The following is a 17,093-nucleotide window of genomic DNA, read 5'->3' as shown; positions in this document are numbered from 1 at the left end:
AGCCTACTGAAAACTATTGCTATTTTTGTTAAAGTCAGAATTAAAATTAGTTTGAAAAACATACACTGGTGCCTGTTAATAAATTAAAATATTTTGAAAAATGCAAATGATTCAAGTCTTTTTATTCAAAAAATTAATCTCAGACTAAAAGCATTCATCTATATGAATTCATTCAGCATTTATTTAATTTAGATGATTATGAGTCATAGCTAATAAATCCCTCCCCCCAAAAAATATTTTTTTCTGAAAATATAAAAATTACTCAAGTCCCAAATATAGTGGATTTTGAACACAGAAATGTTACGGAAAAAACAGAGTCATGGAGAAGACTGCTGACTGGATAATTGTCCGTCAGAGGGTCACCAAAGGTCAATGGGAAAGATGCTGGTTTGTCCTCAGAGTTTTGTGTAAAAGCGTAACAAAGTGGGAAAGTTATAAATGGAGTGTTGCTCGGTGGACTGAAGTCGCATGTTTCAGATTATGATGGTAAAGTTTTTATTTAATTTCTAAACCAAGATCAGGCCAGAGGAAGAGGGGATAAGTGGATCCACGTTGCTTGAAGTCCAGCAGTGATTTGAGGAGAAATGAAGCCGAGATTTCCACCAGTCCAAAGTCTTACCTCAAAGTTATAGAGCACGTCGCGCTTCCCTGTGCTGACGAGCTTTGTGGTGACGCCGATTTTATTTTCCAACAAGACTCGGCAACCGTTCACCAAACACTCAGGTTGATTGACCAGCAAACTGGCCTGACCTGGTTAGAGTTTCGTGTAGGGAGACCGGGTATGGTTGTAACACTTTTTGCTCCAGCACCTTTAACTCACAGAATTTTTGAGCTAGAGTTTTCAAACTTTTATACAAAATACCCACATTTGTTTACTACAAATGGCACCAATTCAAACCTCTGCAAGAATATCACAGACCGCATGAGTTCATGTCAAATACATGGTGTTCCTTTGTTACAACCTACCCTGCTACCGAGGTAGGTTGTAACACCTGCTGGGGTAAGTTGTAACAATTAGACAAAAGAAGCAAAAACAGAGGCCACACCATGTGATATGCTTCAAAAAGAGGTTTACTGAATTAAAAGAACAATACAAGAACAATGTCTCTCTCTCTGTGACTGACCATAACTCAAATATACTCTGTGTGTGTGCATGTGTGTAAATTATTCTACTAGAATAAACTTCCTTAACATGTATAATGTATGCTTAATGAACACTGAACAAACATGTAGGTCTAACAAAAACCGACGTCAATGTGTGTGTGTGTTTGTGTCTATGTGTGTGTATCCTTAATCAGAGTCACAGTGGTGATAAATGAACGATGGTAGCCCAGGAGTGCAGGCTTGGTGGGCCCAGAGACTGCATAGGGCACATTTTACCCACAATTCCTGTGGCTTTGAGTTGCCAAATGGCTCCATACAGACAACACAAAAATATTCATCGTCTGAGGTCTCAGAATCCTCAGCATTGGCTTTTAACATTTTCTTGGCAGGCTTTCTCTCCTTCCTCTTTTGCTTGCCTTTATTCTTTGCAAAGAAACTCTTCCTTACATTTTTGCTTCCTCTTCTCTGTTCTTCTTCCATCAGTGCTTGTTTCACTGGTGTGTCAGTGAGTATTTCAGATTTCCTTTTCTTCCTGATCTTGCCAGTTGTTTTCCTTGGCCCTGCTTTTGGAAATGGCCGCATAGCCAAAGAATTGAATGCCTGACCAGGAGACACCCCCGAGGTGCTTGGCTCATCTGGAGCACAGGACATGGTCACATCATTAACTGCAGAGGAGCCAGAAGTAGTAGTCTCCAGGTGAGTTGGAGGAGAGGAGGCCGTCCCCAGGTGAGGAGAGGAGGCCGTCCCCAGGTGAGTTGGTGGAGACTGCGGCTGGAAAGCTCCAGATGTCAGTGATGTACCTGGGTCAGGACGGTCAGTGACTTGTGAGGGTGCATAGTCACACTCCTCAAAAATGTCAGGATTGAAGGGCCAAATACCTGTGGATTGGAAACCGGCTTGAATGTTTTTCGGTGTTGCAGCTGCAGGCAGAGCAGTCTTCACAATACTTGGAATATCATATATCGTCATCGTCTTGGCAGGATTCATCTTCATCCAGGCATCACTTGCGGCATTCACCATTTTCTTAAATGGGCCGTAGACACTGCGATCCAGTGGCTGAAGTTTATGACTACAGTGGGGTGGGGGGGGGGGAAGGTAAGTAGCACTATTCCCTTTTGCAATAATCAATAGCTTTAACAGATATATGTGAACAGTGATTATCCAGCAAAAGTAAAACCTTCTTCTCTGGGCTGACCTTTGTGTGTTTTGCAAAATAAGCAAGGAATAAGAGGAAGTCTTCCTCTTGCATCCATCCTGAGGCGTTACCACTTCCTGCACTTCCTGTTGGCCCACTGTGAATGAAGAATTCCTTGTAACGTTTACGGGGGAATACAAAGAAGGGAGGAATTGCATTTCCCAGCGCTTGCACAGCGCATGCTACTGACCCGAGCACACCTCTCTCACCTGATGTCATCGCACCCACCTGCTTGACACCACGACGAGCAACAACACGGTCTGGTGACTGGACTGTTGTTACACCAGTTTCATCTACATTCCATATATCGCTCCCGTCGAAGTTGTATCTCTCAATGACCTGTCCAAGGCTGTTGAAGAAACGTTCCACATTTTGGTGGTTAAAACTTGTGGCCCTTGTAAGGCTGGTTGCCTCAGGACTCCTTATTGACAGGCTAGGGTTCCGCTTCATAAATAATGTGAACCATCTGCTTCTCATCCCATGTTTGTGGGTGCTTGATGTTATATGTTACTGCCAGTTGATATGCAAACTTTCTGACCTAAAAGAAAGGAATAGAAAATACATAGACACAAAAAGCTTTTAAATTTGTCTAGCACCTACGCTGGTATTCAATTCTTCTCTTGTCTCCAGTGACTAACCTGTCATATGCTTACCTCACGTGGAGTCAGTCCATAATACAGGTCTGCTGCCTGAGTCAAATAGTCAGCCAACGCTTCCTCCTGCATCTCAGAGAAGACTTTGTTGCTGCTCCAATAACCTACACTGGGAAGATCACTGGACCCCTGTTCTCTCAGCTTCTGCAGTATCTGCTCAGTGTTACATGGCAGATCCCATGCGCCTTCGCAACTGATCTGACTGATTTGCTCTTCTTTGTGACCTCATCAGATGCCTTTTTTAAAACATCTGCAGGCACACCTCTATCAGTCTTTCGTATCCACTGCCTAGGCATTCTGTAAAATTATTAAAATCAAAATGTTCTTAGTTGTATGTAAGGGGATGGTTGTAACACTTTTTAAAGATGTGTTACAACCCACCCCAACCCTGTCAGCCATGTTTAGCTAGCTGTAGTAGCATAGCGGTTTGAAATTAGCAAGGGAAAATGCATCACATTTTGCCTGAGAAATTACACTTTCATCTAATGCAAGTCACATGGTTTTATCTGCAACAGTATAAGTGCTAAACAAAATATAGTCATGGTCAAAAAATTTACTTTCTTACCTCAAAATCCGTTTTTTCTCCTTGGTATCTGCATGTGCCTGTTTCCAGCCTTGACAATCACAATATGGGATTGGGGAGGAAGCGGGTAAACGCTGAAATGATCATGTGACTCCTATCTTATCCCTGATTGGTGGAACTGGTGGTGCGACAACCCTCCCTATGTTACAACCATGCCCGGTCTCCCCACAGGAAGATGAGAAAAAGTGGGCTGTTGACCTCCGGGCCCCAACTATGTGCTAAATGCATAAACAGTAAACTGCATTGTATTTTTTTTTAAATCAAAAATATTTTTTTTATATATTAAAAAAAATAAAATATATTGTTCTATTGTAATACAGTGAACCCTCGCTATATCGCGGTTCACCTTTCACGGTCTCGCTGCTTCGCGGATTTGCATCGTGCATTGTGTTCTGCCTTCTGATTGGCTAAACAGTCTCTCTGCTTCTTCTCTACCTGTGTGTCAATAACTTTGCGGTTTAATATGTACACGTACTGTACGTAAAACAGCTTGCCAAATTTAACATAATCGATGGTGGCATGTCGGTTTATAAGAATCTTTTTGCCCAGAAGAAAAAAGAGCAACATCTACCGATAACTATGTTCTTCTCTCGAAAAAACACACCTGCACCAAGGGCTTTAGAAGAAAAAAACAGAGTGGAGTCAGGATGCAGCGGCTCAGTCAGAAGAGCAGTGAAATATTCGTTAGTCACTAATTGTCCTACTGTACTTTGTTTTGTTTTTTTTCATAATCATTTTTTATTTTCTCCCGTTCTAATCCAATAACTCAGGTCGCGGTGGGGCGGCGCTGATCTCCGCAATTCGGGCACGGGAATTCGCCTTCAGTTCGTATTAAAATTATTATTTTACAGTACAGTAGTTATTTGTAAAAAAAAAACTAAAAAAAACAGTTTATACAGTACTTTTATTTGTTAAACAAATGTTTGGGCCTGTAAAAAGGTTTTGTTCTTTGGTTTCAATGCATCATGGAGTATTTTATTGTATAAAAATTGTAAAAAAATAAAATATAAAGGTTATTACTTCGCGGATTTCGCCTATCACAGATTCTTTTTGGAACGTAACCCCCACGATAAACGAGGGTTCACTGTACTTACATATTCCGAGAAACTGAATTTCGGGGTTTTGTCAGCTTTGATCATTAATAATCAAAATACAAACATTTTTTAAAACGTCTTCACAATATGAGTTATATTAAACTAATTTAAAAAAATTTTAAAAATCAAATTTATTAAAACTCAAATATGTAAATTTTGCTCTTTTAGAGTGTTTTCCACGAAATGTTCACGTTTCAAGCTGTGTAACTGTGTGCCGGTACTAAGATGTGCGCAGCATACACAGTGATCAATGTGACGAAAAACAAAGCGATGAGGGGAAAAAAAAGAAAAACTGCTTTGGTTTCCTGAAGCTTTGTACAGTAGGTGACGTCATGCTTCGTATTTCCCCAAAATCGTCCCCTCAAAGTTATAGAGACGTTGTGTCTCCTGGCAGAAAGTGAAACGCATTCAGCAGCATCGTAGAGAGACAGAAGGAGGTAAGGACACCTTATTAACTCTTTATCTAATCGTTTTTCTGTAGCTTAACAGGCAAAAGGCTCTGCTAGAGTTTCCCCACTAAGGTATGAGTTGATATGTACAGTAAGAGGTCACAGCTGTGTCCATTTCTTGAAGTAGCCGTGTGTGTAAACACAGTGGAACCCAGATAACTCTTTGTGTCTCTTAATTGTGGTTGAAAACTGAGTTTCTGATCGTGTAGAGAACCAGTACTGAAACCAGAATAGCAGTTTCTTTAAATCCATTTGTGCCCCCTCTGAGGTGGCTTACAAGAAGTCAGCCTGTGTATGAAGGAAGCTAAAAAGGGGAAGTCTAAAAAGCCAGGAAATTACCCGCAGTTAACTCAGTCGGTCGCTTCTTTGCTGCTTGTGGTCCAACGACTGCCCAAAAACTGAGGCTGAAACTCATGTCTGGACGGACATAAGCAGGTATTCGCTTACTTACGGAAAGGTAAAAGTGTCTAATATCGACGAGGATTCCTTGCATCTTCTTAATCCAGTTGTGTGAATCTGATGTCTGTGTGTGTTTTGCCAGTTTTGGACCGACTATGAAGCTGTCTCCTGCTCTTCCAGTCCTGTGGTACAGTTTTCTCCTGCTGCTGCGAGTCTCACAGAGTGGTGGGTGTCTTCTTACACATTCCAACTTACAATTAAAACAAAAATATGCATGATTATAGGTAGGATGCTACTATAATGACCACAGGATGGTGGCTCCTTTTCTCGTTAGACAAACATTCCTGGACACTCCAAAGAACGAGGATTTAAGGATATAACACAGAGCTGATGAATTCAGAATGGTGCATTGATACAAACTTGCTTCACTGCAAAAAAAAAATAAAAAATCTTACCAAATATTTTTTGTTTTGTTTAGAGACCAAAAATTTAATTAAGATAAGTGCATATCTTAGTACACTTGAATTAAAACAAAACTTACAAACAACTTTTCATCTAGAAATAAGAGCTTTTAAGCCAATAATTCCTTTATATTAATTTGAAAAAAGACAATCATTTCCATTTATAACAAGACATTGTTAAAAGTGACAACCTGCCAGTGGATCTAGAACTTTTACATCAATATTAAGGACTTATTGACTTAAAACAAGCTCCTATAACTTGCTGAAAAGTTGCTTGTAAGTCAGTTTTGTCCCATTTCAAGTGTTTGAAGATATTTATAGAAACTAGACATGAACTGACACGATGACGAGCCACATGAACCTGATGACGAATGTCCTCTCTCTCATGTTCTAACTCTGGATTTGTGTTATTTTCTTCTACCAGAGTACGAGTACTATGATGCAGACGTCGATATCCCTTCTACTGTACGAGCACCAAAATTTTCTTTCACATTCAAAATCCCCTTGTCGCTTTTAACATATGACATTTTAGTTTCCAATAACGTTTTAGTTTCTCCTAAATTTTCTCCTCTTCCATTCATTTGCAGAACGCGACGGGGTGCGAAGAAATAGAAGAAGAGACGGAGGAGGCGTCTGTCGTCTGTACGGTGTCCCGAGCGAACAAGCTCAACTGTTCCTGGTCGCTCCGCGCTCTGGAGACGGGCGCTCAGCTGTCCGTTTCTGTCAGGTAATCCCAGTCACCGTAATCCGCTCAAAACAGAAAACATTAAAACTCTCCTAAACTTAGAAACGTGTAAAACACGACTGTCAGGGTATTTCTGTTTGTTTCTTTGCAGGTTGTTTGAGAATGAGCGCTTGGTCGATTCTCGGAACCAAAGCTCAGCGAACGGCGTTGGCTTCATATCCTGGACAATCGATGGCGGCCAGGAAAAGTCTGTAGTCGTCGATTTTGACGTGATCCTGCGTGGCGCCAGGACGTGTTACACCGCCGTGTTCGATGAGGATATATTGAGTAATCTTCAAATCCACACACTGTTCTGGCCGAGTACTCTGTAAAATTATTTCTTTGACAACAAACAGCACCGTGAACATCGGGAATCTCAGGCAGGGAAGGTCAGGAGCAGTAGTTTGAGAGAAAGCGATATATTTTAATATCTAACCGTTCAGTCCTTGAATGGCCCGTCTCCATGGAAACTGGTTGACAGAAAGATTGATGCGAGTAAAGATGGGGACGGTCCTGGAAGGAAACCCGTTGGATGATCACCTTCCAGCAGGACGACCTCGAGCCCCTATAGCCAGAGCAACAACGGAATAGATCAAAGCATATCCACGGCTTAGACTGGCCCAGTCAAAGCCCAGACCAAAATCCAATTGATAGTCTGATACAACACTTGAAAAGAACCATTTGCGCGTTCTGTAGGTTCCAATCTGATTGAGCTTGAGAAAATGTTAGAATAAATAATAATAATAATTTTTAAAATCCATTTTTAAATGCGTGAAACGGGTGGAGACATACCTACGGAAGAGCACAGGGGCCACTGACCAAAACAAAAACAAATCTGACCATTTTTTCTCAAAATTCTGACTTTAATCTCAGAATTCTGAGAAGAAAAAAAAAAAAGTCAGATTATTTTCCGCCAGTGGCCCCATTCCTCTTCCATACATACTCAAAAAGACTTTCTAAACCGTTTATCCTTCACTTTCCACTTCATAGTTATACACTACTTTGTGTTGGTCTGTCACATAAGATCCCAATGAAAGACACCAAAATTTGTAGTTTCATTGAGGAAAAACTTCAACATCCAAACCCGCTTTTACAAAGTCCTTAAAGTTAGTGCCAGCATTAGACTCATTCTCCACTTCCTGTCTGTGTCACTCAGCTCTTTTATTGGCAGAGTAATGCAAAGTACTGAAAGCACAGGATTTGAATAACCTGAAACAAGATAATAAGATTATGTTGATGATAATATGATGAGTCCAAATCCATCTGTGTTTGTTTTCTGAAACATTAAATTAAAAAAACATTAAGAAAAGCAATTGTAGGAATGATTACAAGGGTTTTGAAAAGGAGAATTTAAAACCCGACTTGAGAATTTTAAGAATTGGAAAGCACCCATCATACCCATGCACTGAGCTATATACATCTTTAGTGTCATTAATAACTCCACATCTGCTGAATGTTTACTCCACACCAGACGGTAGAGTCCCACAGCTAAAAATAGCCCCTCACTGTTTTTCTAGCTGAAAACATGAGGACAGGAAATGATCAGGTTAAAGTGTTGACACTGTAACCTGAATAAACTTGACAGTTTTGGACTGCAGCAGGCACTTCATTAACAACTCGGGGCGTAATGTCAGAGATCAGAACTCATTTGGGCTTTAGGAACATAAAAGCTGTCGTCTTGTGACGCCCTGCTGATGGAGCAACACTTTCTCGTTAAAAACTCCGGATTTTGAAGAAGTAGAACAGCTCTTCCTATGTATGCTTATATATTCAAAGAATTTCTCCCAGAGAGTTATTTCTGGTTGGTTCTGCTTCATGTTGAAGTAGTTTTTTAAAATTTTTTTTAGTAAGATGAAAAATTAAGTTACTTGCAATATGAAAGCATCCGACAGCTGCCATGACACATTTTTGTCTGCTCTGATTAAATTCAGGTCAAAATTGAATAGTGGCTACACAGTGATGCACTGAGATGATAAAAGAGATGTTAAATATGGAATAAAAATTTCTTGCACTCTTTTTGGCAATAGATTCTCTGATACTGTTCCCAACTGCAGTCAAAGCCCCATAAACACAAAATACTCTTTTTCAAAAAAAGCAAATAAAATCAAAACTAACTGATAAGACCACTTCAAGACTTTAGACTCATTCTAAAGCTAAAGTGGTGCAATTTTATCCCCAAGCAGATCACAATGACAGCATTTAATGACATTAAAAAATATATTAATATGTGTTGCTGTGTTACGGAGGAAAAACGTAGAAAAAACACCAACAATACTTTTTTTCCACATCATCATGGAGAGTTGTTTCTGCGTTAAGTCAAAAGACACAACGATAAATATGTTCAATAATTACCCACCCTTCATGATAAAGAAGAATATTAGGTCAAATGGAAAAGAATTACGAGACCAACATTTTTTTTCCCAGTGGCCCTAATGTTCTTCCATACAACAGCATACTCGATATATGCTAATAGACTAATATTAGTCTATGGCCCTAATGTTCTTCCATACAACAGCATACTCGATATATGCTAATAGACTAATATTAGTCTATGGCCCTAATGTTCTTCCATACAACAGCATACTCGATATATGCTAATAGACTAATATTAGTCTATGGCCCTAATGTTCTTCCATACAACAGCATACTCGATATATGCTAATAGACTAATATTAGTCTATGGCCCTAATGTTCTTCCATACAACAGCATACTCGATTATGCTAATAGACTAATATTAGTCTATGGCCCTAATGTTCTTCCATACAACAGCATACTCGATTATGCTAATAGACTAATATTAGTCTATGGCCCTAATGTTCTTCCATACAACAGCATACTCGATATATGCTAATAGACTAATATTAGTCTATGGCCCTAATGTTCTTCCATACAACAGCATACTCGATATATGCTAATAGACTAATATTAGTCTATGGCCCTAATGTTCTTCCATACAACAGCATACTCGATATATGCTAATAGACTAATATTAGTCTATGGCCCTAATGTTCTTCCATACAACAGCATACTCGATTATGCTAATAGACTAATATTAGTCTATGGCCCTAATGTTCTTCCATACAACAGCATACTCGATATATGCTAATAGACTAATATTAGTCTATGGCCCTAATGTTCTTCCATACAACAGCATACTCGATATATGCTAATAGACTAATATTAGTCTATGGCCCTAATGTTCTTCCATACAACAGCATACTCGATATATGCTAATAGACTAATATTAGTCTATGGCCCTAATGTTCTTCCATACAACAGCATACTCGATATATGCTAATAGACTAATATTAGTCTATGGCCCTAATGTTCTTCCATACAACAGCATACTCGATATATGCTAATAGACTAATATTAGTCTATGGCCCTAATGTTCTTCCATACAACAGCATACTCGATATATGCTAATAGACTAATATTAGTCTATGGCCCTAATGTTCTTCCATACAACAGCATACTCGATATATGCTAATAGACTAATATTAGTCTATGGCCCTAATGTTCTTCCATACAACAGCATACTCGATATATGCTAATAGACTAATATTAGTCTATGGCCCTAATGTTCTTCCATACAACAGCATACTCAATATATGCTAATAGACTAATATTAGTCTATGGCCCTAATGTTCTTCCATACAACAGCATACTCGATTATGCTAATAGACTAATATTAGTCTATGGCCCTAATGTTCTTCCATACAACAGCATACTCGATTATGCTAATAGACTAATATTAGTCTATGGCCCTAATAGACTTATGGTCTATTATAGACTTATGTTCTATTAGGGCCATTGTAAATAAATAAAGAAAACAGGAGTAAATTTCAGCCCCAAAAATCTCAGTAATTTTCTAGAAAAAAAAGACACGAAAATTTGAGTTTCAAAAGACAAAAATTTGCTAGAAAAAAGCTCAAAGGTTTAGATTAAACCCAGACATTTTCTAGAAAAGGTCAGACATTTTCCACTTGCCAAACTCAAAAATGTTTCCAAGTTCCAAGGAAGTTTAACTTTTCAAATTTCCTTGTTTTTTTTCTAGAAAATTACTGAGGTCAATCTCAAAAGCTCTGAGTTTTGTTTGACACAAATTGTACTCCACTCCCCAGCCGCTGTTCCATCTATAATGACCCTAATGCTCAAACGGCTGGGCAGCTATTAGAAGGGTCCGAGTCCCATAAATAAATCAGATTATTGCAAGTTTGGAGTGAAACGCCTATGTTTGACTGTTCTTTTAAGCCTGATTCTCTTTTCACATCGTTTTTCTTAGAAACAAACTTCCCGTTTTGAGTCATTTCTGGTTATTTTTGGTTTGGCCGCAGATATCCTGAATCCTCCGGCAAACCTTAATGCATCGATCCAGGATGGGAACCTTCATGTAAACTGGGATGTGCCAACCAGTAAAATTTTTCCACATTGTTTTGATTACCAGCTGGACATCGGCGACCAGGTATGTCTGTCTCAGTGTGTGTGTGTGGCTACATAGTGGTATGAAAGAGTGTTTGCCTCCTTCCTAATTTAATATATTTTTGGATGTTTGTCACACTTCGGTGTCTCAGTGTTGATTCTTTCTTCGTGTATTCATTGGTTTTATTGTTTGTTTTTTTTACTATTTTTGTTGCAAAGCACTGTATGAGTGCTGTCTGAAAAAGGTGCTAGATAAATAAAATTTATTTTCTTTCCTCGGGGTAATTTTGGTTGGCCTGCCTCTCGTGGGAAGCTTCGCCGCCGTCCCATGTTTAGTTACTTTTTTTTCTCATTTGTTCCTGAGTTTCTTTCTTCCTCAGCATCATGTCTGGGTGTTGAGGATCGCTTGGTGTTCTTCCCTTGGTCAGGCAGGTCCTAAGTGATGTCTTGATTGAGAACAGGTGCTGCAGTAATCAGCTGGGTGTAGCTAGACGCAGTGCTTCTCGATTCCAGTCCTCAGGACCCCCTGCTCTGCATGTTTTAGATGTGCCCCCTGTTCCAGAACGGCCGATCCAAATGATCGTACGACCTTCTTCTGAAGAAGTCTGTTAATCACCCATAGATTCAATCCAGGTGTGTGGCAGCAGGGAAACACCTAAAACATGTAGGGCAGGAGGGCGTGAGGACCGGAATTGAGAAGCGCTGGGCTAGAGGCAGTGTGTGTCAAACAAACCACAGTTAAGTTATGATTTAGCAGCAGGGGGGCAATCACTTTTTCTCACAGGGCCATGCAGGTTTGGACTTTTCTCTCTCTTAAAGGAGATCTATTATGCAAAATATTCACATTTTGCACTTTTTTTTGTACTTCCATTTTGGTTTCTACTGTTTCTAAAAGCAACCCATGTACTTTAAAAACCCAGCCAGGTTTTGGCAACAAGTTCATATTTTTTGGTGTCTGGAAAATGAGCCGTTTCAAAAACCTCTGTAATGTAACGCCACAAATCAGCAGTTACTGCCCCTCACCTGGCAACCCTAGCCACGGCTAGCCCATCAACTATCAACCCAAGTTGAGTTTCAGCATGTTTGGTCAGCTGGTTTTACCGCTGTATGTGTTGTACAACGGCTGCTGGAAAAGACAAGTGTTTTGTTATTGATTTCACGTCCAGAAACCACTTGCTGCGTTCTTGTTGATTGTGCAGGAGGCTCCAGTTTTGCTTTTTCAAACGGTACTATACAACTTTCACAGTTGTATAATTGTGCATCCATTTTCACATATGAGCGCAAACGTTGAGTTGGTGGGCGTGGCCAGCAGCAGCTTCTTTGATTTAAAGGATTTAAAGTGACAGAGACCCTAAAACAATTCGATCTTAAAGGAACTCAAATTAGGGAGAACGGTGAAACTAATATCTTATCTAAGAATGATTTTGTGCAAAAAAACAAAAAAAAAAAAAACATGTAAAAACATGTCACTTTAGGTCCCTTTTAATAATTTAAGATCTGCATTCTTTGTTTATTTGTGTTGTCTTTCACTGTTTAAATTGGTCTGATGTTGTGCAACAAACACTGAAGTCAGTAAGTGGGGCAAACACTTTTTCACACCAGTGTAAATGGCACACCAGCCACAGTATGACTCAACCTGAATCAACCAACTGAAGTGAAAAATAATCTTTTCAAAACAGGAAAAACCGAGAATCTTTTCAGCTAAGCTGCAATACGTAGTGCCAAACGCTGCCGCTCCAGCCTACAGGGTGAGGATGAGGGCGAAGGTATCGCCCACCTGCTACGGGTGCCCCCACTGGAGCGAGTGGAGCCCCACAGTCAGTGAGTTTTATTTATTTATTTATTTTTCTCAGATTGAACGATCTGACCGTCGACTCGTTCCTGTTTTCACTCTGACAACTTCCAGCTGAAGTCTTCAGTGAAATAACTCATCTCCATGTGTGTGTATGTATGTGTGTGTGTGTGTGTGTGTGTGCGCACGCAGCGATGGAGCGGCCAACGTACAGACTCGATCCTCTCGTAATCGCCTTGATTTCGCTCGGAATCCCCATGATCCTCCTGGCCGTGCTGTTGATATTGCGCCATCAGAGGTAGACTGATGACCCGTTGTAGCCGTTTTCATCTCCTTGTTGCTCAACCAATTCCGAGCTGACGCATGACTTCTCATAATTATAAAGCAAAAAAAAAAAAAAACCCCAGACAAAGGTAACTTTTAAGTTTGCAGAAGTTGTGAAGTTTCTTTCAAAGAAGAGTAAGAAGGATATGAGTAGTCTCTTTCCAAGTGAGAAAACCACAGGCCAGCGCCTTCACCAGACTGTTTTGTTCTCATAAAACGTACGCTTGAGATGTTCAGGAGTAGCCAATAAGAGGAAGGAAGTTAAATGATAATGAGTTCAATACGTAATAAAGAAAGCCTTGGTGTTTTCTTTTTTTTTTTTCCTTCAACATTTCCATGTCATAACAAAGTTGGTATAAAGTGACTTTGAAATATGGATTCAAGATCGTCCTAAAGCGTACCTTGTGTCTCTCAGGCTGGTCAAAGTTCTGTTTCCTCCGATTCCTCGTCCCCCCGCCAAGTACAAACATTTCCTGGAAAAGACCGATCCGCTCAACGTAAGCACATCCTCATACTGTACACACACATTCGCTCGCACTTTACAGAAGTTTTCACACCCAGTGTGGAAAGGTTAATTATTTATTTTTAAATTTTTTTTTTATTTTTCACAAAATCAAACTTGAAAATGTTTTTGTTTTTTTGTTTGTTTTTTATGAGGATTTCATGTGATAGACAGTGAGGCACCAAAAAAAAAAGTATGATTGTGTTGAGGAGGAAAAGGGAGGGTGCGGAAATGTGTTTTGTGTGTGTGTGTGTGTGTGTGTGTGTGTGTTATCAGGTAATTTAGTTCCTTTGTTGTCTCGTCTACACCCTGATTAGCTCCAACTGTCTCTTCTTCTTCCCTTTTTTATGGCGGTTGGCAAAACAACTTTTAGTTGCATTACCGCCCCCAGCTGTCTCTCGTGTGTATTTAACCCCTCCCGTGTCTCTTGCTCCCCGCTGCATCCTTGTCTTCGTCACGTCATTGTTTGCCTACCGCAGTTCTTGTTCGTGTCTCGTCACTCACCTGTGGTTCCTGGCTTTATGTTCTTGTTGGACTTTATTAAACGTATTTCTCCACCTCATCCTGGGTCCGTCCGCGTCTTTCCTCGTCTTCGGCAACCCATTTCCTCACAGATAGCAGGTCTTCTGAATATTTAACAAAAAATAAATTAAACAAACTCTGGCGCGGGTTGAACGCGCACACAGACCGCGTCAAGACACAGCGGACTCCGCAGACCGCTACAAACGACTATAGCGCAGGGCATTGTGGGTAAATACAACCAACTCAAACGCGCGTGTCTAGCGCTAGCTGGAGAAATGGTTCGTGGTCTTTAGACAAAAGAAAAGACATTCTACAACCACTAAGATGTGACACTACTCCGTTTCTGTTTACATTTTCCAAATGAGAAAGTTTGTGTCTTCTTCTGATGTTTTCATGTCGTTCTTGGTGCAGCGCCGCCACAGGCGATGTGGAGAACAGTTTTTCAAAGGGTTTTTTTTTTCTCGTCTGACGCAGTGCAGTGTGAAAGCGAAACGCGATGTAACTTTGATCCCCAGTCGAACCGAGTCTATCAGGTGTGAACACACCTAAAAACATAAAGTTGATATAGTTTATTTATTTATTTATTTCGAACATGATAGAAGTATAAAATCACACACATGAACAAGGAACGCAAAAGACACACATTTTTGTACCACAATGATCTTAACATGCTCCAAAAGGAGTAGGAAGAAGTAGGAAACTTATGAACTCCTACCCCATAAACTCATACAATAATCTCAGATGGACCCTTGTAATTAAATCAAATAAAAATAAATAAATAAATAAACATAGATTAATTAATTATCAATTTTTTCTGGGTTTACATATGTCTAAACATATACATCCATACCCACACACTCAAACACATTAGCCTCAATTTACATTTGTGCTAAATCTCACCCATATTTTTATATCTTGTGAAAATAAGCTCCTTATATTTCCTTTTAAATTGTATTAAATTTTGACTTTGTTTTAACTCCTTATTTAACTTGTTCCAGTTTTACATACATTGAAATACAACAGCTCTTTCTTGTTGTGCGCATACTACGAATCCTTGAGTTTGAGTAACCCCTTAAGTTATATCCCTAGTTTTATTGCCCTGGACTATATTTAAGCATATCCAAATAAAGGATATCATATCACACATTTCTGAATTTAATTTGCAAACAATTTTGGGAACCATTTACGATTTTCCTCCCAATATGCATCCCACTTTGTATCTTTGGCACCAGTGTAATCATTAGTGTCTGTGTCCATTTGGTTCTGATGTTTTTCTTCTTCTTCTTCTTCTTCTTCTTCTTCTTCTTGTGTTTGCAGTTCTTCCATCCTGTTCCAACAACTAAGCCCGAGGAAGAAATCACTGAGGTGGAGGACGCAGAGCAACCGCCTGCAACAGCCCATTAAAACAGTTCAGGGAGAAGGCGTGTTTTGACTGCCAGCCATTCTGTATCACACTTATACTGACGAGCCAGCACACGTATGTAGAGGGCACATAATGCCGCAGATATATAACAGCTTGTGTAGAAATTGTATTTAAATGCATTCATAATCTTCTTCTGTGGCGCCTGGTCTAAAATCACGTCAATAATTCATATTTTTAATTGAATCTGAAAAACGATATGCAAGATTGTGAATTTTGGAGCGAATAGTTAATTCCTGGAATTGTGAAATGTCTTGCTACAGGCTTAGAATTTAAGACTTTTTAAGACCACTATGAATGAAATTTAGGACCTGCATCAACAGAGAAATGTACAATAGGAGACTGAATATTTGATATAATAGTGCCAAGTGTCAACACAGAGGCCACCAGTGTACAAGCAATTTGCAAAGCATGGTGGAGGATCTTTTGTAGTTCAGTGGAAGTTTTACGTCTTTTAATGAGAAGCCAACAGAGAAGGGCTGCGATGGAGAAATAAACTGGAACTGACCTGACCTAAATACTGACCTGGAATTGTACAAACTATGTTACATATCAGATATTGCTTGTTTGCACGTGTTTTGTCGTTCGATTTTTCCAGTCGTACCTGCAGAATCTGAAGAGAGGGGCGTGGTTTAAGATGTTTGCACATGTACTAAGCTGAGATTGATCCAGCGTTTATTCCGATGTTCTGCAAAACTTGGACTCTTTATAATGTTTAATAAAATTGAGTTCTTGAGTATTCCATTCGATCTGGTACTCCAGTTATATGATTATTTACCCTTTTTTTTAATTTTTACGAAACATGTGACTTTTAGACACAAACCAAAGAGTTATTAAATGATTCTGTTAATTAAAAGAGCAACCAACGTGGAAAACTGTAATTCGGGACACTTTTTTGTAACCATGGCGCCTGGTCCGGTGTTGTACAGGATTTCACACCAAACCCCAGATGGAGCATTTATTACTGAAAAAGTCTTTAGTCTCTTCTGACCCAACAATACGGTTCCAGTTAAATCCTTACTGGTTTTAATAACTTCAGATGTTACTGTTCATGATGATAAAACAGAAAAGGCTTTATTTAAAAAAAATATTAGACTATTTTTTTTGAAAAACCATTGATGTAAATGACCTCTAAAGCGGTGGTGTCCAAAACGTTTCCACAGACCGGGGGCCAAAATCAACAAGTTGAAAGTCGTGTGGGGTCACACTTTTCTTTCCCCCCCCCCCCCAATTAATAGCACAACATTTTATTGCAAATTCTTCACCCCAAATTTTAACCATTTGGAGAATCCTGACATGTTTATGCTTCTGGAAAATAAGTAGTTCTGGTTTATGTTGGAGAATCGAAAGGTGGCTAAACTCTTAAATATATAGGTAAATAAATAACGTATGGAGACACGATTCTTACTGCTGCCGGCCACGACGGGTTTGGGAGATTTATTACACTC

At 39.5% G+C, this 17,093-nt stretch overlaps 1 protein-coding gene across 3 annotated transcripts; it reads left to right on the top strand.

Moving 5' to 3' along the window:
* The first annotated feature begins 4,959 nt into the window (after positions 1-4,959).
* On the top strand, positions 4,960-16,394 carry LOC111608997 (interleukin-5 receptor subunit alpha-like). Of its 3 annotated transcripts, none has more exons than XM_023336180.1 (10): positions 4,960-5,066; positions 5,620-5,702; positions 6,363-6,403; positions 6,526-6,665; positions 6,775-6,950; positions 11,001-11,128; positions 12,765-12,906; positions 13,070-13,175; positions 13,617-13,698; positions 15,543-16,394. In XM_023336180.1, exons 2-10 carry the CDS (start codon positions 5,633-5,635, stop codon positions 15,627-15,629), a joined length of 972 nt encoding a protein of 323 aa, XP_023191948.1. In that variant the 5' UTR covers positions 4,960-5,066; positions 5,620-5,632; the 3' UTR covers positions 15,630-16,394. The 3 variants fall into 3 exon arrangements, with proteins under 3 accessions (XP_023191948.1, XP_023191950.1, XP_023191949.1); XM_023336182.1 differs by lacking the exon at positions 4,960-5,066 and adding an exon at positions 5,392-5,513; XM_023336181.1 differs by lacking the exon at positions 4,960-5,066 and adding an exon at positions 5,392-5,535.
* The last annotated feature ends 699 nt before the right edge of the window (positions 16,395-17,093 follow it).

This window comes from Xiphophorus maculatus, chromosome 6 (assembly GCF_002775205.1).
Source record: "Xiphophorus maculatus strain JP 163 A chromosome 6, X_maculatus-5.0-male, whole genome shotgun sequence".
In the NCBI taxonomy this organism is placed as follows: domain Eukaryota; kingdom Metazoa; phylum Chordata; class Actinopteri; order Cyprinodontiformes; family Poeciliidae; genus Xiphophorus; species Xiphophorus maculatus.
Note: the sequence above shows the minus strand (reverse complement) of the source record. Positions and strands in the feature narration are given on the sequence as shown.

Bases quoted from the DNA above. Each gene is read 5' to 3' on its own strand.
- LOC111608997 (XM_023336180.1), top strand. From the start codon at position 5,633: ATGAAGCTGTCTCCTGCTCTTCCAGTCCTGTGGTACAGTTTTCTCCTG. The intron at 5,703-6,362 runs GTGGGTGTCTTC...TTCTTCTACCAG, and splicing joins GCTGCGAGTCTCACAGAGTG to AGTACGAGTACTATGATGCA. The intron at 6,404-6,525 runs GTACGAGCACCA...ATTCATTTGCAG, and splicing joins ACGTCGATATCCCTTCTACT to AACGCGACGGGGTGCGAAGA.